This window comes from Salvelinus sp. IW2-2015, linkage group LG2 (assembly GCF_002910315.2).
Source record: "Salvelinus sp. IW2-2015 linkage group LG2, ASM291031v2, whole genome shotgun sequence".
Classification (NCBI taxonomy): Eukaryota; Metazoa; Chordata; class Actinopteri; order Salmoniformes; family Salmonidae; genus Salvelinus; species Salvelinus sp. IW2-2015.
The window spans coordinates 31,376,747-31,404,030 of NC_036839.1; the positions used below are offsets into that span (position 1 = coordinate 31,376,747).

At 45.3% G+C, this 27,284-nt stretch overlaps 1 protein-coding gene across 1 annotated transcript; it reads right to left on the reverse strand.

Moving 5' to 3' along the window:
- Positions 1-3,327: 3,327 nt before the first annotated feature.
- On the reverse strand, positions 3,328-26,758 carry LOC111978145 (GRIP and coiled-coil domain-containing protein 2-like). Its single transcript, XM_070448433.1, has 21 exons — positions 26,593-26,758; positions 25,947-26,006; positions 25,759-25,843; positions 17,975-18,042; positions 17,729-17,833; positions 17,218-17,589; positions 16,938-17,095; positions 15,166-16,816; positions 14,902-14,962; positions 14,478-14,677; positions 10,460-10,579; positions 9,805-9,969; positions 9,389-9,493; positions 8,924-9,086; positions 8,380-8,480; positions 8,114-8,191; positions 7,660-7,797; positions 6,757-6,878; positions 6,494-6,672; positions 6,137-6,343; positions 3,328-3,413 (listed from the first exon to the last, which is right to left on the reverse strand). The coding sequence occupies exons 1-19, from the start codon at positions 26,596-26,598 to the stop codon at positions 6,516-6,518; spliced, it is 3,915 nt and encodes a 1,304-aa protein (XP_070304534.1). The 5' UTR covers positions 26,599-26,758; the 3' UTR covers positions 3,328-3,413; positions 6,137-6,343; positions 6,494-6,515.
- Positions 26,759-27,284: the final 526 nt, after the last annotated feature.

Below are 27,284 nucleotides of genomic sequence, written 5' to 3' on the forward strand. Positions count from 1 at the left end.
AGGCCTTTAAATACATCTACAGGTACACCTCCAATTGACTCAAATTATGTCAATTAGCCTATCAGAAGCTTCTAAAGCCATGACATCATTTTCTGGAATTCTCCACGCTGTTTAAAGGCACAGTCAACTTAGCGTATGTAAACTTCTAACCCACTGGAATTGTAATACAGTGAATAAGTGAAATAATCTGTCTGTAAATCATTTGTTGGAAAAATGACTTGTGTCATGCACAAAGTAGATGTCCTAACCGACTTGCCAAAACTATAGTTTGTTAACAAGAAATGTGTGGAGTGGCTGAAAAACAAGTTTTAATGACTCCAACCTAAGTGTATGTAAACTTCTGATTTCAACTATACATTCCAGTGTTGACCTACATAGAATGTTGACGATATCTCTGCAATTTCACTGACCTCACACTGAGAAATCAATGGGTATGTGTGTGTGTGTATATATATGTGTGTTTGTTTGTTTACAGTGTGTGTACCCACCCATTGCGATAGCAGCCAGTTTATTCTTCTCCTCAGGGCTGAGTTGTAACATGGTGTGTATGACGGGGAGTAGAGCCTGTCTCTCGCTGCCTGACTGCAGGAAGATGAACTGTAAAAGGACATTCTTCAGATACTCCAGGTTGGCCACACTCTTCTCTCTCTCATGGTTACGTTCCAGACGACGCACTTCAGACTTCAACAGCTAGAGAAGAACGAACAGGTACACAAAGAAACAAGTATGAATGTGTGAGCACTGTATATGTAAGCAGTGGCGGCCCGTCATTCAGGGCAGGTGGGGCTCTGAGCCCCACATTTTTAGCAACAATGTTTTGCATGTTATTTTGGCATTAATATGTGTCACATATCAGTTTCCAAACAATGTAAAAATATATATATATTTATCTTTGAGTTAATAAAGCCGCATACAAACATCGTCTCTTTTTTGTTTTGAGTAAAGCAGCTCCAAATACAGGTGCTTCAGCCTAGCTCAGTGCTTTCTGTGGCAGTGGTGCAAGCCAGCAGAAAATACGGATTGAGCCGTATTTGAGCAGTGATTGGCTCAGTGTTCTGTCACTCAAGTAGAACTAGAAAATTGGGTGCTGTCATAGAGTTACATTAGAAGTGTCCATCCGAGAAGGATCAAGGTCATTGGCCACAAATAAAATGACGTCAAATCACATTATATCTACAGTAGCGTTGATTGCCCTGATCATGTCAACATCATACTTTCAAAATCTTAGCTAGCAGTCATCATCATGAATCAAGTCGACAATCTACTGGCAAATCCTTTTTAATCCTTGTCATATGAAGATAAATAATGAAGATAAGAGCGTCTGCTAAATGACTTAAATGTAAATGTAAATGTAAGAGAAATTTTAGATAAAATGTATCAGTGCTCATCGGCCATTGGACATAAAATTACACAACAAGTTGGAAATCGCAAACTCAACAATGGTTTGGAAGGAATCAGTGAGGCTAACTGCAAGCATTGCAAATCAACCATTAGCCTGCTATTCAGTGGAGTGGCTGTGTGGTCCAAAGTATAAGATTAAGGGTATTTTTGGCCATGCTGTCAATGAAGCATTTTTTTAAACATTTTAAGTCATTTAGCAGACGCTCTTATCCAGAGCGACTTACAAATTGGAAAGTTCATACATATTCATCCTGGTCCCCCCGTGGGGAATGAGCCCACAACCCTGGCGTTGCAAGCGCCATGCTCTACCAACTGAGCCACACGGGACCGCATGATGTGCCGCGCTCAAAGCAACTGTTAACACAGAACTGCAAAATCTGAGTTCAAGACAACTGGGAACTCGGGAAAAATGAGCTACGACTGGGAAAATACGTTTTGAACTTTCATCCAACTCGGAATTGTAAATTCGGAACGTGGGCCTCTTTCTAGAGCTACGACCTGAAGATCATGGACGTCATCATGATTCTCCCCCCCCCCCCCGAGTTCCCAGTTGTCTAGAAAGCACCATAAATCCAGAGAATGCCTGACTTTGATGACAAGTTTGATGACAAAATTTGCCCACGAAGGCCCGCCGCGCCACCTTCCTGTTCAAGTGAGCACAACAAGGTGAGTCCAAAAAAGTATTGTATGCTGCTGCATAAATGATATGTATACTCTAGCTAAGAAAGTAATACTAAGTGTATGTTGTGTAGTAAGCTGTTAGTAGCCCATGTGCCTCACCCTAATAATTTGCTCTATTTTCACCTCTTAATTTCACCTACTGTTCTGACTTGGTGGTGCACATGTAGCCTATAACCTGTTTTTGAGAAATGTAATCATTGACTATTTTAAGAGCTTTCATTGTCTGCTTATATGCCCCCTTTATGTTGCCGTACATTTCAAAAGTGGTGAACAAATAGTTATATTGACTACGTCCATCCTAGCTCACTCATTAATGTCTTAATCCAAATGATGGATTGCTTTTTATCCGCTTGTCGTCCCCTTATGCCATAGATTGTAAATCTCAATTGTCATTAGAAACCACATTTGTTTCAGCAAGTCAGCCATATCAGCAGTTTTTTTAAAAGGCAGTAAATGAGCTGAATGAACTGTTTCACTGACCGACAAGGCTCCGCTGATAGCCAGGTAGAGCAGTGGTAAGATGTTGGGACTGCTGTTGGAACAAGCTTATGATGTATGGCCAACGAACCGTTTGCTCGATGTCAACCGTTTGTACCGTTTTTACGACTGCATTTCATCATGTTTAGCATTTGTCTTCAGTGAATTGCCATAGCTAGTGGCATTTGCTTGCATGCCAATTACCCACATACATTTATTCTTCTTGTCCCACCAAGGACTCTTACATGTTAAAAAATCGGCCACTGTCTCGGCACCGTTAAGTGGGGACGAAAGAGTCTGTGAAAAGAGAGCACTATCTGTTTCCAAATCCAGTCACTGTGTGTGGTACAGTTCGTACATTGCACTGTTCCAACAAGAACCCAGCGTTGGTAGCCTCGGTCGTCATGCAGTTAGACTGTCAGTTGTCCATACATGCGTGTAGCTTGGTCAACTTCTGATTTCAACTCCCTTTAGTCGGTCTCCACCTGCCACACAAACGGCTCTGCAACCAATCACACAAACAAAAAGGTCCTTTAGCAGACAGTTGTATTCGAAGACACAGTTCACAGTATGTAAAAAAAAAAAGTGTCCCTTGTGGGAATCATCCAACAACTCCGTAGCCTTTGGAACATGCATGTATACACATGTACCCTGTTTGGGGTCTGGGGAGGTGAGTAGTTGCTCCAGTGAGGGTAGGTATGTGGATGACAGGGACTCTGTCTCGGAGGTCTCTCATTGCCCTCCCCTCCTCTCTAGCCATGGACGGAGATCACCGAGGCCCAGCCCCCCCATTCCCCCCTGGTCACGGGCCGGCTCCACCGCTGACTTACGACTGGTCTGGACTGGAGCTGGACCTGGAGGGAGACAACACATCTCATACATCATGCTGGGCAGAGAGCAACAATGTCATTCCCGATTTCACAAGTGTGAATCCAGAAGCGTAGAAGACCGGGGGATAATCATTATAAACAGACAAAACTTCTTCTTTTTAACGGTGCTGAAAAGAGCAGATTTCACATAGGTAGGTGTGTTTGAGTGTGTGAGAGGAGAGACAGACAGGCAGAGAAATGGCAGGTGCCGGTGGGCAGACGGTGTCTGATGTATGGAATAGAGCATGAGAAACCTGTGGGTACAACCACCTGCAGCCTACCTTGCCCTCTCACACCCTAGAGAACACACAACACACAGCTTTGTCTACTATACTTGTTAGGACTTTTTGTGGGACCAACAATTGATACCATTAAAAATTCTATTTCCCTAAACCTAAATAGCCTTTTTACAAGTCAGGACTGGCAAAATGTCCTCACTTCTTTTATTTTAGTTGGTTTACTTTTCTCGGTGAGGACTTCTGGTACTCACAAGTATAGTAAAAATGTGTCCACACACACACAGCCCTGGAACTTTTGACTATAATTTGCACTGAGATTCAATCAAATCTAGAAACATTTTACAGTTCAGATGAAGGAAGGAGAGACAAGGAGAGGAAGCTTTATGACTATAGGAAGGATCCAGCCCTGCTGTCTCCAGAAGTACTGCTTGGCCCAACTCTGTGTGTTAGTGGCACTAATGACCAGGTTCTCCAGATGCCAGTGTGCTAGTGCCACCCAGAGGGGGGGAGAGCTGGTTAAGGCTGGATGGGCTCTCTGTACCTTCACACTAACTAACACCTGGCTAGGCTGCTGAGAGATGAAGTGTGTCCCATCTTTACACAGCTGCACTACAACACTGGCGACGTAAGATGAAAAGACAGCGACCGAGGGAGGGAGGGGGAGGAGCGAGACAAAAAGAGTGTGTGTGTTTACTCCAAGTGGCTCCAGAGAGCAGGTGTATGGGAGGTGATATAGGCAGAGCTGATAGCGATAATCTCTCATACTCAACTCACAACTAGGGCTGTATCAGTGACAGTATTAGCGCCACACGGCGCGGTCACGAATCATAACGGCAGTCAATTCTACTGACCGTTTAGTCATGGTAATTACGCTTCTCCAAGCTCTGATGCTTCTGATGGTCATTAGAAGCCTACCAAACTTGCTAACTGCCGTGTAATAGGCACTCTAAATGTATTTTAAAAACTAAACACTTCATGAGAGCCCATGAGCTCATATTGCGCAACATTTCTATAGGCTATGCATTTGCTGATAAAAAACTGTTTTGATGGCCTCTATTAAAAAGAAGAGCATCCCACCAGCTTACGATATTTATTTATCAACTTTCCCAATATTAAGCACAATGCTTCACTTCTACAACAGGAGTATAGCCCACCTGGCTGGCATGAAAATGAACCACGGTTAAAGCGTCTCCAGTTGCTATTTAAGTGCACAGATGACATTTTATTTTTTGTAAAAAAGAAGAAAAAAGAATGGTCCATTCTAAATCAAAACAAATTCCACATATATTATTTAGATATGTAAAGAACATTAACTGAAGAATAGTCTGATGGGTGACAATATGAGTGAATATGTATTTCCCAAAGTTAGCCCATTGCGTACAGAGTTGTGGTAGGCGTGAATAGTCAGTGACTGCTACTCCTACTCCTAAACAGTGTGTTTTGTGAGTGAAGTAATGTCGTTGTATTTATTTCTCAGCTGCTCATATTAAGCACATGACAGCAGCTATAAAACCCAAGTAGCCTACAAAACAGACGGTGGGAAAGCTGCTGCCTCCATTCTCTATTCCAGTGCATACAGATGACATGTATTTTTTCTCGGCCCTCGTTCCTGACCATTTAATAATGGGCCATTCTAAATCAAAACAAAATTTGACATATTAGTAAAAGAATAATATTACATGAGAATAGTCTGATGGTAAAAATCACTTGAGAGAAACAGCTGTGCAGTCTGAGGAAAGGGACAGAGTCGGAAGTTTTTTTTCTTTTCTACTTTCTCAAATCATCAATAGCATTTAATCGCACCTGCAGCCCATATGTTTGGATTTTTAAGACATTCTAAGGTTTGTATCATTAACAACTACAGTTGCCAATAACTCTAAATCATGCATATAGGACCTGTTTCAAGTGATCACTTTTAATCTCAATATAGCCACGTCATATGCGCAAGTTCAATTATACTCTTCTTCTATAAAATCATAATATAAAATAATGGCACGGACTTATAAGCATGTCTTGTCAGCTTAATGTACAATCCTACAGCCTATGGCATGGAGTATAGCCAGATAACATACAGTAGGCCAACTCATATTCTGTGTTTTTGAAATACATTTTTCTCATATCATGTTTCTTTAGACCTGACTAAAATAAATAATGGATTAATTTGATGGTGTATTAAATGGATTTGTTCCAAAGGCGCACCTCAGCAGCTTGTATGTATGGAGGTCTGGAGTGCCAAACGTGTTTATGTTAATTAACGGTCAATTACCTTGAGACCGGCAGTCTTCTGCTAGACTGCCACAGCCCTATCCACAACCACCGCCTACCTTTCCCCTGGCCTCCATCCATCTCCCACTCTCCCTCTTTAACCCAACACTCACCCCCTCCTCTCCTTTCCAAAACCCACTCTCCTCTTTCCATCTCTCAACCCAATCCTGTTCTCTCTCTACTCTCCTCTTCCTCCCGTCTTACTGGTCTGTTTCTGCAGTGTAAACAGTTGGTTCTCCAGCCTGGTCATCTGGTTCTGCAGGTCTCTACTGTAGTTCTGTGTTCATCCTGAAGGTGCGCGATCTGCTCCCTGAACCCTGGACGCTGGGCCACGGCCTGCGAGGTTAGCTGACCCACCGTCTGAGCTGCTCTGTCAGCAGTGACATAATCTCAGCCTGGAGAGACATGAGTCTGGGGGGGAAGGGGAGGGGGGAGTATGAAATAAAGGAGAAGGGGGAAACAGATTTAGGCTTTACTATGGACTTGAATGTTAACAGACTGAGATAAAAACTATTAGCTCTGAGAGGTAATACAAGTATTCAGGCACACATAAGCCCGTACCTCTCTCTGAGTTCTGGCCTCTTTAGCGACGGTTCTCCTGCAGTATCTTGTTGTGTCGTTCCAGCAGTGTGTCATGTTCCATCTGGAGCTGTTGTAGTTCCGCAGTGCTCGCCGCCAGACTCTGCTGACTGTCCTGCAGCTTGGCTTTATACTGGTCCACCATGGACTCCATCTGCTCTCTGTCACACACACATTATCATCATATGACACACACACACACACACACACACACACACACACACACACACTATCTGTAGATATACCTGTCCTGTTTAGTGGCGTCTCCATCACTCTGTGCTGAGGTTTTGTTCTTCTGTTGTTTGAGGACGTTGTGAACTCTGACCTTATAGCTGTCAAACTCAGCAGTGACAGATGACAGCTCAGCCTTTGAAATAACATTCACATCACACAATAATTAATGTTTCACTTAATTAAAAGCCAAACAAACTGTTTGTAAGCACACATATTAGAAGCACATATTAGGCGGTAGCGGTTTTCATATTACATCTCTATTTTCACCCTGAACCGCATGTGGTTGTGTTTCTGCAGACCAGCAGTAAATTAATATGATGGTGTATTGTGTGCCAGTGTATCGGTATTGTAATGAATAGTACAGTGTTAGTGTGTATGTCCCTGAGGTAGGAAACCCAGCAGCACTTCCTCTAACGTGGAGCCAGACCGTACCATTCATCATCACCCACTAGACCCCAGGGGGACACCCCCATAATAAAATGTTTGGTTTCAACCATTTAGCAAAGCTGCACACTAACACTTAACTGATGAGATATCCATAGCGATATTTCTACTGCCTGAGCTGAGAGAGGGGATGGAGAGAGAGAGAGGTTCAGACAGAGGTTGGAAGAGGGAGAGGAGAAAGGAGAGGAGAGGGAGTGCGAAGGAGAGAGAGAAGGAGAGAGAGAAGGAGAGAGAGAAAGGTTCAGACAGGTTGGGAGAGGGAGAGGGGAAAGGAGAGGAGAGGGAGTGAGAAGGAGAGAGAGAAAGGTTCAGACAGGTTGGGAGAGGAGAGAGAGAAGGTGAGGGAGAATCAGAGAGAGAGAGATGGGGTTTAGGGTAGAGGAACGGAGAAGAGATAAAGGGAAGGCAGAGAGAGAAAATAAAATGAGAGAGGGAGGAGAGAACTGGATGATGTGTGTGCGTGTACCTACCTTGGCAGTGTTAGCCTCCTGCTGTAGTGTGGTCAGTCTCTGTTGCAGGGAGCTGCTTGTTCTCTGCTGTTGTTCAGTCAGTGTCCTCAGCTGCTCATGCAGTCTGTGGCGCTCCGCAGTCAGGTCACAGCACTGGATCTATACAAGAACACAAGAGCCACTGATAACTGATAGAACATTTAGGGACAGATAACATTGTGACACAGTATGTATTCGTCCATTACCCCTTTCAGACAGAGGGCGTTACATTGAAAGTACAGTCATGTTGCAGGCTCAGATGTCTATTTGTATTTATTATAGATCCCCATTAGATGCTGCCAAGGCAGCAGCTACTCTTCCTGGGGTCCAGTAAAATTAAGGCAATTATACAATTTTAAAAACATTACAATAGATTCACAACAGATTTCACAACAAATTAAGTCTGTCTGAATGGGTTCAGGGGCTGCCATCTTACCTTGTTGTTCTCTAGTTGCTGTTGATGTGCCTCCAGCTCTCCCTTCAGAGAGGCCAGCGTCATCATCTGAATGGCTTCCTGCACACACACACACACACACTTATTAATACACTACTTACCTTCACAGACACTACACATTCAAGGAAACCCCAACTCCAATGTATTACAGAACACTGCAAACACTCATTTGACTAAAGTAGTGATGTAGGAAGAGGTCCACTGGGACCCTCTCTGTACTCCAGGTAATCAGGTCCCTCGGGTCTGACCTGTCTCTTGGCATCAGCCAGGTCTTTCTTGGTTTTCACCAGCAGCTGTTTCATCTTGGAGCTCTTATCCTCCCCCTGGTCCAGCTGGGACTTCAGAACCTCTGGGAGAACACACAGAAACAGGTTAGAAGAATGGATAACAGTAGAAAGGCCATTGTTATAATGAATGAAACACATTATAGAGACGTATACACTTTTGATTTGCAGTAAACTTAGATTGTTAGACCGCTGCGCCACTCAAGGAACCTCTAAGGCACTGCATCGCAGTGCTAGAGGCGTCACTACAGACCCGGGTTCGATCCCAGGCTGTATCACAACTGGCCGTGATCGGGAGTCCCATAGGGCGGCGCACAATTGGCCCAGCGTCATCTGGGTTAGGGGAGGGTTTGGCTGGCATTGTAAATAATAATTTGTTTTTAACTGACTTGCCTAGTTAAATAAAAAGGTACAACATTTTAAAAAGATTTAGTGCTTTCGTTAGTGGGTTGGCTGTAAGGAAAGTATGTCAGAGGGGCAAATGGTAGGGATCAGTATTTGTGGTTACCGATCTCCTGGTTGAGTGCGTCTTCTTCCTGTGTGTGTGTGTGTATCTGTGTTTTCAGCTCCTCCACACACACGTCCTTCTCTGACAGTTTGGTGTTGAGTTCTTTGACCAGGCGTTCATAGTCTGCCATCTCCATGTCCAACAACGAGCTTTGCTGGGCCTCCTGGAAGAATAAACACACACATTCACAACAGACACACACTGTCTGCATCGTAACATATAAACACACTGAATCCCATTTCTACACATATCTTAGTATGAGTAATAGAAAAGCAGATTCCAGTGCTTGAGGGTAAAATGTTACTTTGACATCCTGCTAGATTCTGAGTGTTGTTTTTTAGGACTAGAGGCAACACGACACACAACTCCCAGTGAAGGTTAAAAGTAAGGGCTTTACCACCTCTTTATTTAAGTGGCCTTGCCATGTTTGTGCGTGTGTATGCATGCATGTGTGGTATTGTGTACCTTGCGTAGCTGCTCTAGCTCCTGTGTTGTCTGCTGAGACTGCTGCTTCTGTCTGCGGAGCTGAACTGTCAACTCCTCTACCTCCTTCTGCAACGACGACAGCTCCTGGAGACACAAAACACGATTATACTTGTGAGGAATTTTTGGGGACCAACAACTGATTCCAAATTCCAAATCCTATTTTCCCTAACCTTAAACATAACCCTTAAGTCTAAAATAGCCTGTTTAGAAGCGATGACTGGAAAACATGTCCTCACTTCTCTGAATTTTTGTTACTTTACAATTCTTGTGAGGACTTCTAGTACTAAGAAGAATAGTAAAACGTGTACACACATTTAGGTAATTTAGCAGACGCTCTTATCCAGAGCGACTTACAATCAGTGCATTGAACAAAAATAGTTCTCTCTCACACACACCTTAGTCTTTTGCTCCTTCAGTAGTCTCTCAGCCTGCAGGTCTCTGTTCAGGGTGTCTGTCTGTCTGTGTAGTTCTGCTGTCTGTCCTTCCATCTGTCTCACCGTGCTCCTCAGAGTCTCCAACTCGGTCATCAGGTCCTCACTCTCCGACCACAGCTGTTCATGCTGGACACAGAACACACACACAATCAAACTTCACTCATGAGTTCTTGGCAAACACTAGTCCTCTTGGCCATATAAATAGCCAGGGATACAGAATACACTTCAACAATAATATCACATCAGGTAAACATATCTAACATAGAGACATCCAGGGATGTCTCAGACACTGTTATGAGTTTCTCTGTCTGTATTTCCAGTCTGTATTGTCCCAGGGGAGCTTTCAGCTCACACAGCATCTGTCTCAGTAGACTGACAACGCCACAACAGCAGATGGAACCAGCCACTGGTTCATTTACACACACTCCGTTACTTCACAAGAAACAGACAATTAGGAAGAGAAAAATTTAATCATAAGAAGAGGAGGAATGAAAATAATGAACTAATGGACAGTTTGTATTTGGACTGAGGGGGAAATAGTCAGTTTGGTTGAGCATGCTAGATGACATCTGAGCATGGTTTGTGTGTGAGACTGTAGTGAGTGTGTCTGTGTTACCTGTTGTACTGCGGTGTTTAGTCGTTTGGTCAGCTCGGAGATCTGTTTCTCAGCTCCCTCCACCGTCTCTCTCTCCTTATCCAGCTGCTCTGTCTGCCTGTCGTAGTCCAGCTGCAAGTTCTGTAACACACACACTTAGTATTAAACACATTCACTATTGAATAGGCGTTGTGCAGTTTAATTAAGCAATAAGGCACGAGGTGGTGTGGTATGTTTTTTCGCACGACGCAACACGGAGTGCCTAGATACAGCCCTTAGCCGTGGTATATTGGCCATCTACCACAAACCCCCGAGGTGCCTTATTGCTATTATAAACTGGTTAACAACGTAATTAGAACATTAAAAATAGATGTTTTCTCTATATATAGGGTCTGATATACCACGGCATGCAGCCAAATCAGCATTCAGGGCTCGAACCACCCAGTCTATAATGCAGATTAACACCAGCGCATATATCAAGCTGCCTGTTCTACAGTGACAGGATATTCAAACTTTATTTGTCACATGCGCCGAACACAACAAGTGCAGACTACCGTGAAATGCTTACTTACAAGCCCTTAACCAACAGTGCAGTTCAAGAAGAGTTAAGAAGATATTTACCAGGTAGACTAAAGTAAAAAGTAATAATAAAGAGTAACACAATAAGAATAACGAGGCTATATACAGGGGGCACCGGTACCGAGTCAGTGTGCGGGGGTACAGGCTAGTTGAGGTAATGTGTACATGTAGGTGGGGGTGAAGTGACTATGCATAGATAATAAACAGCGAGTAGCAGCAGTGTACAAAAGGGAGGGAGGGGGGGGTCAATGCAAATTGTCCAGTGGCAATTGTATTAACTGTTCAGCAGTCTTATGGCTTGAGGGTAGAAGCTGTTGAGGAGCCTTTTGATCCTAGACTTGGCGCTCCGGTACCGCTTGCCGTGCGGTAGCAGAGAAAACAGTCTGTAACTTGGATGACTGGAGTTTCCGACAATTTTATGGGCTTTACTCTGACACCGCCTAGTATATAGGTCCTGGGATGTCAGGAAGTTCGGCCCCAGTGATGTACTGGGCTGTTCGTACTACCCTCTGTAGCACCTTACGGTCAGATGCCGAGCAGTTGCCATACTAGGCGGTGATGCAACTGGTAAGGATGCTCTCAATGGTGCAGCTGTAGAACCTTTTGAGGATCTGGGGACCCATGCCAAATCTCTTCGGTCTCCTGAGGGGGAAAAAGTTTTGTTGTGCCCTCTTCGACTGTTTTGGTATGTTTGGACCATAATAGTTCATTGGTGATGTGGACACCAAGGAACTTGAAACTCTCGACCCGCTCAACTACAGCCCCGTCGATGTTAATGGGGGCCTGTTCGGCCCGCCTTTTCCTGTAGTCCACGATCAGCTCCTTTGTCTTGCGCACATTGAGGGAGAGGTTGTTATCTTGGCACCACACTGCCAGTTCTCTGACCTCCTCCTATAGGCCGTCTCATCGTTGTCAGTGATCAGGCCTACCACTGTTGTGTCGTCAGCAAACTTAATGATGGTGTTGGAGTCATGTTTGGCCACAAAGTCGTGGGTGAACAGGGAGTACAGGAAGGGACTAAGTACACACCCCTGAGGGACCCCAGTGTTAAGGATCAGCGTGACAGACGTGTTGTTGCCTACTCTTACCACGTGGGGGGCGGCCCGTCAGGAAGTCCAGGATCCAGTTGCGGAGGGAGGTGTTTAGTCCCAGAGTCCTTAACTTAGTGATGAGCTTCGTGGGCACTATGATGTTGAACGCTGAGCTGTAGTCAATGAACAGCATTCTCATGTAGGTGTTCCTTTTCTCCAGGTGAGAAAGGGCAGTGTGGAGTGAGATTGAGATTGCGTCATCTGTGGATCTGTTGGGGCGGTATGCGAATTGGAGTGGGTCTAGGGTATCCGGGAGGATGCTGTTGATGTGAGAAATGACCAGCCTTTCAAAACACTTCATGGCTACCGACGTGAGTGCCACAGGGCGGTAATCATTTAGGCAGGTTACCTTCGTTTTCGTGGGCACAGGGGCTATGGTGGTCTGCTTGAAACATGTAGGCATTACAGACTCGGTCAGGGAGAGGTTGAAGATGTCAGTGAAGACACTTGATAGTTGGTCCGCGCATGCTTTGAGTACACGTCCTGGTAATCCGTCTGGCCCAGCGGCTTTGTGAATGTTGACCTGTTTAAAGGTTTTTGTTCACATTGGCTACCGAGAGCGTTATCACACAGTCATCCAGAACAGCTGGTGCTCTCGTGCATGCTTCAGTGTTGCTTGCCTCGAAGCGAGCATAAAAGGCATTTAGCTCATCTGGTAGGCTCGCGTCACTGGGCAGCTCGAGTCTGGGTTTCCCTTTGTAGTCCGTAATAGTTTTCAAGCCCTGCCACATCCGATGAGCGTCAGAGCCGGTGTAGTAGGATTCAATATTGATCCTGTATTGACACTTTGCTTGTTTAATGGTTCATCTGAGGGCATAGCGGGATTTCTTATAAGCGTCCGGATTAGTCTCCCGCTCCTTGAAAGCGTCGGTTCTAGCCTTTAGCTCGATGCGGATGTTGTCTGTAAGCCATGGCTTCTGGTTGGGATATGTACGTACAGTCACTGTGAGGACGACGTCGTCAATGGACTTATTGATGAAGCCAATGACTGAGGTGGTATACTCCTCAATGCCATTGGATGAAACCCGGAACATATTCCAGTCTGTGCTAGCAAAACAGTCCTGTAGTGTAGCATCCGCGTCATCTGACCACTTCCGTATTGAGCGAGTCGCTGGTACTTCCTGCTATAGTTTTAGCTTGTAAGCAGGAGGATATAATTATGGTTAGATTTGCCAAATGGAGGGCGGGGGAGAGCTTTGTATGCATCGCTGTGTGTGGAGTAAAGGTGGTCTAGGATTTTTTCTTCTCTGGTTGCACATGTGACATGCTGGTAAAAATTTGGTAAAACCGATTTAAGTTGGCCCGCATGAAAGTCCCCGGCCACTAGGAGCGCCGCTTCTGAGTGAGCAGTTTCTTCTTTGCTTATGGCCTTATAGAGATGGTTGAGAGCGGTCTTAGTGCCAGCTTCGTGGTAGTAAATAGACGGCTACGAATAATATAGATGAGAACTCTCTTGGTAGATAGTGTGGTCTACAGCTTATCATAAGGTACTCTACCTCAGGCGAGCAACACCTCGAGACTTCTTTAATATTAGACATCGCGCACCAGCTGTTATTGACAAATAGACACACACCTCCACCCCTCGTCTTACCAGAGGTAGCGTCTCTGTTCTGCCGGTGCATGGAAAATCACACTAGCTCTATATTGTCCGTATCGTCGTTCAGCCACGTCTCGGTGAAACACAAGATGTTACAGTTTTTGTCCCGTTGGTAGGATAATCTTAATCGTAGGTCATCCAATTTTATTTTCCAATGATTGCACATTAGCAAGAAGAACGGATGGCAGTGGGAGTTTACTCGCTCGCCTACGGATTCTCAGAAGGCTGCCCGATCTGCGGCCCCTTTTCCTGCGTCTTTTCTTGACGCAAAAGACAGGGATCTGGGCCCGATCCAGTGAAAGCAGGATATCCTTCTCGTCGGACTCATTAAAGGAAAAAGTTTCTTCCAGTCCGCGGTGAGTAATCGCTGTTCTGATGTCCAGAAGTTATTTTCGGTCATCCATTCAGGTCTAGAACAAAACTCCCATTAAACACAGCAGAGTGATTTGATCTCTAATGGCTTCCAGAGCCAATTCATAAAGACAACCGTCTGATCCCATTTAATGTGGCTGTTGTGCATTATACTAACTGAAACTCAAACAGAAAGTTCTCTGCTGAACAGACACAGTTAGTAGCTATGGCCAGAAAGCTAGAGCATTGGGGGAAAAGCCACTGTTATTTTCCGCATCATCTCTTTAAGCGTTTTTTGCAATAAAACAGATTTGTACCACCGGCTAAATAAGCAATTCACTATCGATTTCTGTGTTGTTCATTCTGTATAAGGAAGGGATGTAGTGCGGGGTCAGGGCTAGGGGTCAGGGGTGAGTAGTACCTTGTATCCCTCTGCTCCATGGATGATGTCTTTCATTGAGCTGGTCACTCTCTCTCTCTCAGCCTTCAACACCTCCACTTCCTCCTTCAGAGACACAGCCTCTTTCCTGCTGGTGTCCAGCTCCTTCCTGGCTTTCACAGCCACMGCCTTGATCTTATTCATCCTCTCATYCTTCYCTTTGCTTTCCTTCTCCAGCAGGGCTGAGATGGAGGGATGGGACATCATCACACACAGATCATTGGAGGAATCAGTATCCCTCAATGATTGGCACTTTGTATCTGTCATTCTTAAATGAGCTTAATAAACATCTAGGAAGATCATCTCAAAACAAACAATAATTACATGTGTTGTATTGCTCATCTGTCATAGTATTATTACACAGAGTTTCCCGTTCTACATTGGACAGTAGTAATTAGGAACGTACCGATTTTCTCAGTGAACTCATTGGCTGTGTTCTCCTCTGAGACAGGAGAGGGGGCTGTAGACTGGTGGGGGGAAAGAGGGAGGGAGGGAGGGAGAGAGGGAGGGAGGGGGAAAGTCAATCTGTAGAACTAATGAAAAATACCACAGCAGTCACTTTGACAAACCATGGCTTGGGAAAAAAGCGGTGGGCAAAAAAGCAATCCCTTTATGTTCTTTAGATGGTGTGTAGATGTTTTGAAGGAAAGACGCCAGAAGAAGTACTTACCTGTAAGCCAGCCATCTCACTTCTCAGCTGAGATATCACTGTGTCCTTCTCTGTTAGCTGCTGTTGTAGCTCTCTCCTCTCCTTCTCCGCCTGTTCTTCCTCCTCCTCTCTCTCCGTCTCTCTTCCCTCCTTTTCCTCCCTCTCTCTGTCTGACAGTGTCTCTGTAGCCTGGCTGACCTGTGTCAGTAGTTCTTGGTTCTCTGTTCTCATCTTCTCATTGGCCAGTTTCATCTCCCTCAGGTCTTTCTGTAGAGCTTCAGTATCTCCCACCACCTCCCCCAGATTACTCTTCAGCAGGCTCCTCTCCTTCTCCAGCTCCTCTATACGAGCCTGCAGCTCCTCCAACTCTTCCCCTGGGCTCCCCTGCACATTCTCAGACCTCTCCCTCTGCACCTCCTCTAGATTACTCTTCAGCAGGCGCCTCTCCTTCTCTAACTCCTCTATACGAGCCTGTAGCTCAGCCACCTCCCCTCTTTGGCCTTGACTCTCCTCCACCTCCCTCTCTCTTTCCTCCCACAGCCTCATCACCTCCATCTCTCTGTCCTGCAGTGCTGACAGTGTTCTGTCTCTCGCTGTGCTCACCACATTGACTGTCTCCTCTAACTCCTGAACAGCACTCTCCTTCATCTGTAGCTGAGAGAGGATCTCCCCGTTCTGCTTGCTCAGATCCTCCACTGAAGCCCTTAGCTCTACAGCTAACACTGTCTGCACCTCAAGAGATGCCTTTAGCTCAGAGGCTAACACTGTCTGCGCCTCTACTGAGTCCTTTAGCTTGAGGGCTAACGCAGTCTTCTCCTCCAGAGACGTCTGCAGCTGCTTCTTCAGCCCCTCGGCTGCCTGTGTCTGCTCCAGGAAGCTCTCCAGCCTCTTCTCCAGGCCCTGGACCTTTTCCAACAGGCTGTCTCTGTCTTCATCCAACCCTTTCACCCTCTCCACCAGACTATCTCGCTCCTCAGTAAGCCCTCTGACGCTCTCCTGTAGCTCCTGGACTGCAGAAGCCGCCTGTTCCTTCATAGCTTCATACTGTCTGGTGAAGTCCCCGGTCCTCTGACCTAGCTCAGTCTCCAGGCCTCTCAGGATGTCTCTGGTGTGTTCGTACTCAGCCACCGCCTGGCTCCTGTCTAGGGACTCACACTGGGACCTCAGCTCCTGAGCCTGACCCTGCTTTTCTTGCAGGGTCAGGCTCTGGTGGGCTGCACCAGGGACAGGGCTGGACAGGCTCTGTCTGGGGCTGGAGGGGCTAGCAGGGCTGGCAGGTAGGCCGTCCACTGAATCTCTCTGAGGGCCGCTCTGCTGGAGCTGAGTGAAAGCTTGAGCCTCCTGAAGGTCACGGTTAGGGGTCGCAACCTCCCGGGTCATCAGCAACTCTTCGATTTTAAACTGTAGTTCCTCCTTCTCTGTCTGAAACTCCTCCCTCACCCTCTCAAGCTCCGCCTCCAGTTCAGTCTTCACATTGCCCAGGAAGGTCAGCTCATCTTGCAGCATGGTATTCTGGGATTGCTGGTCCTCCAGGGCGGATCGTAGCTGTCCGCTCTCTGTCTCTCCATCACTGGCATTAATCTGACTTACACCAGACAGCTCCAACATCCTGGCTATCCCTGAGCTGCGGCCGCTAGGCTCCTCCTCTTCTTCCTGCACATCCTGCAGGAAGCTGTCATAACAAGAGGAAGAAGATTGGATTAATAAAGCACTTTTTCTAGCTGCTCAAAGCATTTTACTGTACATTGTATGACTTAGCTCGTCCATCACCAATGTGTAGCACTAGGCCCCACCTGTCTTTGAGAGCCAGCTGCTCACTGAGCTCCTCTTGGAGGAGTAGCAGTCTCTCTCTCTCCTTCTCAAAGTCCTCTTCCAGAGCTCTCAGCTCCTCTTCATGTTGCACACTATGCTGAGCCAACTCCTCTCTCAGGTTCTCTACTTCCTGCTGGGCCTGAAAGGAAAGGAAAATAAACACACACACTTTATTGCAACATTTAAAGCAGGTGGTCTTCATCAACTATCAGCTTACAACAGTGTAATGGTTTTTCTTTTGTGACATTTTTCATACACTACCTTTGAACTAACCTCTGTCAGCGCCCTCTGGTGGTCTTCTTGCATCGCTGAAGCCACCTGGGCGCTTCGCTCCAAGGCTGCAGCTAGCTCCGTCTGCAGACTCAGGATCTGTGACTCCAGGCTGCGGCTAATGGCTTCTACACTCTCGTTTGAGTGTTCCCTTTCTCTCTGCTTTTCTTGCTCTCTTTCGCTCTCTTTCTCTCTGTCATTCTCTTCTTTCTTCCTCAGAAGCCTCTGGAAGAATTCGACTTCTTCTTTGTGTTTGGCTTGGGATGAGTCTAGGCTCTTCTCCAAGGCTGCAATTTTCTTCTGGTGGTCTTCCTTGGTCTGGTCCAACTCTCCCAGCAGGGTGGCCAGTTTCCCTACTGCATCCTGGTCATATTCAACAGAAAACATCAAGTTAGAACTGGACTGGAACAAAAGGCTAAACACCCTGTAGTTATCAAGGGCCAGGGTAGGTGACTACTGGTCTGGCCTACACAGACAGATGACATGGTCTACTATAGTTCACCTGTTCCCGGTGCTTGATCTTCTCATTCTCCTTCCGCAGCAACACCGCACTCTGCTGGGTCTCAGCCTTTTCCAGCAGCAAGGCACTCATCCTCTCGGTCAGCTCCTAGTAGAACAGAATGGAAAACACATTACTGACAAACACTCATGAATAAAATAGAAATGAACAGAACACCTTTACACTTCCAAAGCACTTCAGCAGCATGAGATTATACATTTTCTCATGTAAGATTTTAAGACCACAAACCTGTATGATGGAGTCACCTGAATTGCCTTTTGGCTGACATTTTAGGTTATCGACCTCCTTTTCCAAATCTGTAAAAAAAATATTGAGAAACAGAAAGGACAACAATTATTAAAAAAGGAAATCCAACCAGCTACTGTATTAATATTATCAACGATTACAACATTGAATGGTAAACCGTGGAGAGATGGCAGCATTCGCACAAAACTGAAAGCGCAAACCACCGCATTTACCCATGGTATGGTGACTGGGAAAATGGTTGAATGCTAACAATGTATTTATTCCCTCCATAAGGCAATCAAACAGGCAAAACGTCAGTACAGAGAGAAAGTGGAGTCGCAATTCAACGGCTCAGACACAAGACATTTGTGGCAGGGTCTACTATCACGGACTACAAAGGGAAAACCAGCCACGTTGTGGACACCAACGTCTTGCTGCCAGACAAGCTAAACACCTTCTTCGCCTGTTTTGAGAACAACACAGTGCCACCGACGCGACACGCCCCCAAGGACTGTGGGGGCTCTCGTACTCCGTGGCCGATGTGAGTAAGAAATTTAAGCATGTTAACACTAGCAAGGCTGCCGGCCCAGACGGCATCCCTAGCCACGTCCTGAGAGCATGTGCAGACCAGCTGGCTGGAGTGTTTTTACAACTGTCCCCACTTGTTTCAGGATGTCCACCACTGTTCCTGTACCCAAGAAAGCAAAGGTTACTGAACTAAATGACTATCGCCCCGTAGCACTTGTCATCATCACCCCCCCAACCCCTCCTTTTACGCTGCTGCTACTCTGTTTATCATATATGCATAGTCACTTTAACTATACATTCATGTACATACTACCTCAATTGGGCCGAACAACCAGTGCTCCCGCACATTGGCTAACCGGGCTATCTGCATTGTGTCCCACCCACCACCCCCTCTTTTACGCTACTGCTACTCTCTGTTCATCATATATGCATAGTCACTTTAACCATATCTACATGTACATACTACCTCAATCAGCCTGACTAATCGGTGTCTGTATGTAGCCTCGCTACTTTTATAGCCTCGCTACTGTATATAGCCTGTCTTTTTACTGTTGTTTTATTTCTTTACCTACCTATTGTTCACTTAATACCCTTTTTGCACTATTGGTAAGTAAGCATTTCACTTCAGCGCACGTGACAAATAAACTTTGATTTGAAGTGCTTTGAGAGGCTAGTTAAGGATCATATCACCTCCACCTTACCTGACACCCAAGATCCACTTCAATTTGCTTACCGCTCCAATAGATCCACAGACGATGCAATCGCCATCGTACTGCCCTATCGCATCTAGACATGAAGAATACCTACGTCAGAATGCTGTTCATTGACTATAGCTCAGCCTTCAACACCATAGTTCCCTCCAAGCTCATCATTAAGCTCGGGGGCCCTGGGTCTGAACCCCGCCCTGTGCAACTGGGTCCTGGACTTCCTGACGGGCCACCCCCAGGTGGTGAAGGTAGGAAACAATACCTCCACTTCGCTGATCCTCAACACAGGGGCCCCACAACGGTGAGTGCTCAGCCCCCTCCTGTACTCCATGTTCACCCATGACTGCATGGCCAAGCACATCTCCAACTCAATCATCAAGTTTGCAGACGACACAACAGTAGTAGGTCTGATTACCAACAATGAGGAGGTGAGGGCACCGCCTACAGGGAGGAGGTGAGGGCACTGGCAGAGTCGTGCAAGGAAAATAAACTCTCCCTCAACAAAACGAAGGAGCTGAATTTGGACTTCAGGAAACAGCAGAGGGAGGAGCACGCCCCTATCCACATCGACGGGACCGCAATAGAGAAGGTGGAAAGCTTCAAGTTCCTGGTCGTACACGTCACTGACGATCTGAAATGGTCTACCCACACAGACAGTGTGGTGAGGAAGGCGCAACAGCGCCTCTTCAACCTCAGGAGGCTGAAGAAATTCAGCTTGGCACCTAAGACCCTCAGAAACTTTTACAGATGCACAATTGAGAGCATCCTGTCAGGCTGTATCACCGCCAGGTACAGCAACTTCCCCGCCCGCAACCGCAGGGCTCTCCAGAGGGTGGTACGGTCTGCCCAACGAATCACTGGGGGCACACTGCCCGCCCTCCAGGACACCTACAGCACCCGATGTCACAGGAATGCCAAAAACATAATCAAGGACATCAACCACACGAACCACAGCCCGTTCACCCACTATCATCCAGAAGGCTTGCTCCCAGACAGACTAAATAACTTTTTTGCCCGCTTTGAGGACAATACAGTGCTACTGACACGGCCCGCTACCAAAACCTGCGGGCTCTCCTTCACTGCAGCCGAGGTGAGTAAAACATTTAAACGTGTTAACCCTCGCAAGGCTGCAGGCCCAGACGGCATCCCCAGCCGCGTCCTCAGAGCATGCGCAGACCAGCTGGCTGGTGTGTTTAAGGACATATTCAATCAATCCTTATCCCAGTCTGCTGTTCCCACATGCTTCAAGAGGGCCACCATTGTTCCTGTTCCCAAGAAAGCCTGAGCTAAACGACTACCGCCCTGTAGCACTCACTTCCGTCATCATGAAGTGCTTTGAGAGACTAGTCAAGGACCATATCACCTCCACCCTATCTGACACCCTAGACCCACTCCAATTTGCTTACCGACCCAATAGGTCCACAGACGGCGCAATCGCAACCACACTGCACACTGCCCTAACCCATCTGGACAAGAGGAATACCTATGTGAGAATGCTGTTCATCGACTACAGCTCAGCATTTAACACCATAGTCCCTCCAAACTCGTCATCAAGCTCGGACCCTGGGTCTCGACCCCGCCCTGTGCAACTGGGTCCTGGACTTCCTGACGGGCCGCCCCCAGTTGGTGAGGGTAGGTAACAACATCTCCACCCCGCTGATCCTCAACACTGGGGCCCCACAAGGATGCGTTCTGAGCCCTCTCCTGTACTCCCTGTTCACCCACGACTGCGTGGCCATGCACGCCTCCAACTCAATCATCAAGTTTGCGGACGACACTACAGTGGTAGGCTTGATTACCAACAACGACGAGACGGCCTACAGGGAGGAGGTGAGGGCCCTCGGAGTGTGGTTTCAGGAAAATAACCTCACACTCAACGTCAACAAAACAAAGAGATGATTGTGGACTTCAGGAAACAGCAGAGGGAGCACCCCCCTATCCACATCGACGGGACAGTAGTGGAGAAGGTAGAAAGTTTTAAGTTCCTCGGTGTACACATCACGGACAAACTGAATTGGTCCACCCACACAGACAGCGTTGTGAGAAGGCGCAGCGCGCCTCTTCACCTCAGGAGGCTGAAGAAATTCGGCTTGTCACCAAAAGCACTCACAAACTTCTACAGATGCACAATCGAGAGCATCCTGTCGGGCTGTATCACCGCCTGTACGGCAACTGCTCCGCCCACAACCGCAAGGCTCTCCAGAGGGTAGTGAGGTCTGCACAACGCATCACCGGGGGCAAACTACCTGCCCTCCAGGACACCTACACCACCCGATGTCACAGGAAGGCCATAAAGATCATCAAGGACAACAACCACCCGAGCCGATGCCTGTTCACCCGCTATCATCCAGAAGGCGAGGTCAGTACAGGTGCATCAAAGCAGGGACCGAGAGACTGAAAAACAGCTTCTATCTCAAGGCCATCAGACTGTAAAACAGCCACCACTAACATTTAGTGGCCGCTGCCAACATACTGACTCAACTCCAGCCACTTTAATAATGGGAATTGATGGAAATTATGTAAAAATGTATCACTAGCCACTTTAAACAATGCCACTTAATATAATGTTTACATACCCTACATTACTCATCTCATATGTATTGTATATACTGTACTCTATATCATCTACTGCATCTTGCCATCTTTATGTAATACATGTATCACTAGCCACTTTAAACTATGCCACTTTATGTTTATATACCCTACATTACTCATCTCATATGTATAGACTGTACTCTATACCATCTACTGCATCTTGCCTATGCCGTTCTGTACCATCACTCATTCATATATCTTTATGTACATATTCTTTATCCCTTTACACTTGTGTGTATAAGGTAGTAGTTGTGGAATTGTTAGGTTAGATTACTTGTTGGTTATTACTGCATTGTCGGAACTAGAAGCACAAGCATTTCGCTACACTCGCATTAACATCTGTTAACCATGTGTATGTGACAAATAAAATTTGATTTGAAGGCGAAGTCAGTATAGGTGCATCAAAGCTCAGACAGATATTTTTCAGTCTCTCTGTCTCAAGGCTATCAGACTGTTAAATAACCATCACTAGCCAGCTACCACCCGGTTACTCAACCCTGCACCTTGGAGGCTGCTGCCCTATATACAGTACCAGTCAAAAGTTTGGACACACCTACTCATTCAAGGGCTTTTCTTTATTTTTTACTATTATCTACATTGTAGAATAATAGTGAAGACATCCAAACTATGAAATAACACATATGGAATAATGTAGTAACCAAAAAAAGTGTTAAACAAATCAAATGTATTTAGAATTTCATATTCTTCAAAGTAGCCACCCTTTGCCTTGACAGCTTTGCACACGCTTGTCATTCTCTCAACCAGCTTCACCTGGAATGCTTTTCCAACAGTCTTGAAAGAGTTCCCACATATGCTGAGCACTTGTTGGCTGCTTTTCCTTCACTCTGCGGTCCAACTCATCACAAACCATCTCAATTGGGTTGAGGTTGGATGATTGTGGAGGCCAAGTCATCTGATGCAGCACTCCATCACTCTCCTTCTTGGTCAAATAGCCCTTAGACAGCCTGGATGTGTGTTTTGGGTCATTGTCCTATTGAAAAACAAATGATAGTCCCACTAAGCCCAAAACAGATGGGATGGCGTATCGCTGCAGAATGCTGTGGTAGCCATGCTGGTTAAGTGTGCCTAGAATTCTAAATAAATCACAGTGTCACCAGCAAAGCACCCCCACACCATCACACCTCCTCCTCCTTGTTTCACGGTGGGAACCACACATCAGGAGATCATCCGTTCACCTACTCTGCATCTCACAAAGACACGGCAGTTAGAACCAAAAATCTCACATTTGGACTCGTAAGAACAAAGGGCAGATTTCCACCAGTCTAATGTCCAATGCTCGTGTTTCTTGGCCCAAGCAAGTCTCTTCTTATCATTGGTGTCTTTGCAGCAATTCGACCATTAAGGCCTGATTCACGCAGTCTCCTCTGAACAGTTGTTGTTTAGATATATCTGTCACTTGAACTCTGTGAAGCATTTATTTGGGCTGCAATCTGAGGTGCAGTTAACTCTAATGAACTTATCCTCTGCAGCACAGGAAACTCTGGGTCTTCCTTTCCTGTGGCGGTCCTCACGAGAGCCAGTTTCATCATAGCGCTTGATGGATTTTGCGACTGCACTTTAAGAAACTTTCAAAGTTCTTGACATTTTCCATATTGACTGACCTTTATGTCTTAAAGTAATGATGGACTGTTGTTTCTCTTTGCTTATTTGAGCTATTCTTGCCATAATATGGACATGTTTTTTTTTTTTACCAAATATCTTCTGTATACCACCCTTACCTTGTCACAGAGTGTGCAAAGCTGTCATCAAGGCAAAGGGTGGCTACTTTGAAGAACCTCAAATATAAAACATATTTTGATTCATTTAACACCTTTTGGTTACTACATGATTCCATGTGTTATTTCATAGTTTCGATGTCTTCACTATTATTCTACAATGTAGAAAATAGTACAAATAAAGAAAAACCCTTGAATGAGTAGGTGTGTCCAAACTTTTGACTGGTGCTGTACATAGATATGGAATCCCCGGCCACTTTAATAATGGAACAGTAGTCACTTTAATAATGGAACAGTAGTCACTTTAATAATGTTTACATACTGCTTTACTCATCTTATATGTACAGTTGAAGTTGGAAGTTTACATACACTTAGGTTGGAGTCATTAAAACTCGTTTTTCAACCACTCCACAAATTGTTTGTTAACAAACTATAGTTTTGGCAAGTCGGTTAGGACATCTACTTTGTGCATGACACAAGTAATTTTTCCAACAATTGTTTACAGACAGATTATTTCACTTATAATTCACTGTATCGCAATTCCAGTGGGTCAGAAGTTTACATACACTAAGTTGACTGTGCCTTTAAACAACTTGGAAAATTCCAGAGAATGATGTCATGGCTTTAGAAGCTTCTGATAGGCTAATTGACATCATTTGAGTCAGTTGGAGGTGTACCTGTGGATGTATTTCAAGGCCTAACTTCAAACTCGGTGCGTCTTTGCTTGACATCATGGTATAAACAAAAGAAATCAGCCAAGACCTCAGAAAAAAAGTCTGGTTCATCATTGGGAGCAATTTCCAAACACCTGAAGGTACCATGTTCATCTGTACAAACAATAATACGCAAGTATAAACACCATGGGACCACGCAGCCATCATACCGCTCAGGAAGGAGTCGCGTTCTGTCTCCTAGAGATGAACGTGCTTTGGTGAGAAAAGTGCAAATCAATCCCAAAACAACAGCAAAGGACCTTCTAAAGATGCTGGAGGAAACAGGCACAAAAGTATCTACATCCACAGTAAAACGAGTCCTATATCGACATAACCTGAAAGGCCGCTCAGCAAGGAAGAAGCCACTGCTCCAAAACCGCCATAAAAAAAGCCATACTACGGCTTGCAACTGCACATGGGAACAAAGATCGTACTTTTTGAAGAAATGTCCTCTGGTCTGATGAAACAAAAATAGAACCGTTTGGCCATAATGACCATCGTTGTGTTTGGAGGAAAAAGGGGGAGGCTTGCAAGCCAAAGACCTCCATCCCAACCGTGAAGCACGGGGGTGGCAGCATCATGTTGTGGGGGTGCTTTGCTGCAGGAGGGACTAGTGCACGTCACAAAATAGGATGGCATCATGAGGAAAGGAAAATTATGCGGATATATTGAAGCAACATCTCAAGACATCAGTCAGGAAGTTAAAGCTTGGTCGCAAATGGGTCTTCCAAATGGACAATGACACCAAGCATACTTCCAAAGTTGTGGTAAAATGGCTTAAGGTCAACAAAGTCAAGGTATTGGAGTGGCCATCACAAAGCCCTGACCTCAATTCTATAGAACATTTGTGGGCAGAACTGAAAAAGCGTGTGCGAGCAAGGAGGCCTACACACCTGACTCAGTTACACCTGCTCTGTCAGGAGGAATGGGCCAAAATTCACCCAACTTATTGTGGGAAGCTTGTGGAAGGCTACCCGAAATATTTGACCCAAGTTAAACAATTTAAAGGCAATGCTACCAAATACTAATTGAGTGTATGCAAACTTCTGACCCACTGGGAATGTGATGAAAGAAATAAAATCTGAAATAAATCATTCTCTCTACTATTACTCTGACATTTCACAGTCTGAAAATGAAGTGGTGATCCTAACTGACCTAAGACAGGGAATTTTTTACTAGGATTAAATGTCGGGAATTGTGAAAAACTGAGTTTAAATGTATTTGGCTAAGGTGTATGTAAACTTCCGACAACTGTATATACTGTACTCTATTCTACTGTATTTTAGTCAATGCCACTCCGACATTGCTCGTCCTAATATTTATACATTTCTTTATTCCATTCTTTTACTTTTAGATTTGTGTATAGTCGTGAATTGTTAGATTCTACTGCACTGTTGGAGCTAGGAACACAAGCATTTTGCTACACCCGTAATAACATGCTAAATATGTCTATGTGACCAATAAAATGTGATTTGATTTAAACAATGTATGACAGATGCATCATGTACCTGCACATTTGGACTTCATCTTCTGTATGGCAGCCATCTGCTTCTTGGCAAACTTGATGAGGTCATCTTTGGACAACGTATCCAACTTCAAAGAGGTACCAGTAAGACAAAGAGGTACCAGTAAGACAAAGAGGTACCAGTAAGACAAAGAGGTACCAGTAAGACATAGAAAGCATTATGTGCTGCACCTTTGACTTAGCGGCGGCACCTGGAGGAGGTGAGGCCACAGACTCTGGGCTGGTGTCCTGCTGTCGTAGAGAAAAAAATAGTACATAAAACAGGATACAGGTATGACACATACACACACCATACAACTGCCAACTAACTGAATGATCTACATATCACATTTGATCATACATTACTAGCTACTCATTATTATTATCTAGATCAGTCAGTTACAATTGAACTACAATGCATCACGGATTTGACACTGCTCTCGAACAATGCACCTACCTACCTACCTACCTACCTACCTAAAACCCACCCCCCCCCCACACACACACACACACACACACACACACACACACACAATTCCTTACGTTAGCTAGATAGCTAGATTTCTTTGCCTGGTGATATGGAAGCATGTGAACACCTCTGGATAAGGAAACAACTAGCTAGCTGTCAATGGCTAACGCTACAGTACCTTAATAGCGAGCTAACTACACCAGTAATTGGCAAGATGTATGAGAACTAAAAAGTATTGTTAGCAGCTCTGTAGGCAGTAGTATCGCATATAGTTTATTACAATGGCGATTAAGTTCTCATCACTAGTGTTAGCTATGCCAGCTAGCCAGACATGCTACAATCACTTCCTTGTCGTTGGACCAAACTTACCTCCATCTTGATCGACGCAATTTAAGTACCCAATCGTTAACGAAATCGGTAGTCTGTGTAACTGAATATCTGATATGTGTTCTTATATTGCACGGTTACTGTACGATTTGAAAACGAAAGGATTTCAATATTTTGATGCTCTCCAATGCTTAGCTTCAGTTCATTTCCGCTTCAACCAACGTCCGTACGTACATACGTCACAACGAACGTAGTTCTAATCTTCTTCCTCTATGGTATATTGGCGATCACACAATTTAATGTGCATCCCGCCACCTACTATGCAGGATGGAAACAGGATTCCCCCAAAAAACGAAATAAACTACCAAAAGAAGACCCCAAAAATCGAGAAATAAAATAAGCTAAATCAAACTACTTTTCTGTAAAAACATGTTACAGATCTAATCCCTACACAGGCTCAAGGGGAACCTGGGAGGGAGGGTCTTCAGATGTAAAATACTTGAGTCCCAAAAAGTTTTCTGCCGCAGCCAGAGCTAGTGCTGTACAGTTTTTAAAAGTGGCATTTCTCCAGTCACCGAGCGGGTCAGACACCGGGCACCACCACACCAGGAATTTTCTTCAGGTATTCAACCTGAACATCTGTCGTCACCCCTGAAATGACTCCTTTGATGGGTGCTCTACTCCAAAGTTCAAAACAGAAAACTACTGTTGTCTGGATTCTTTTGAGGCTCACT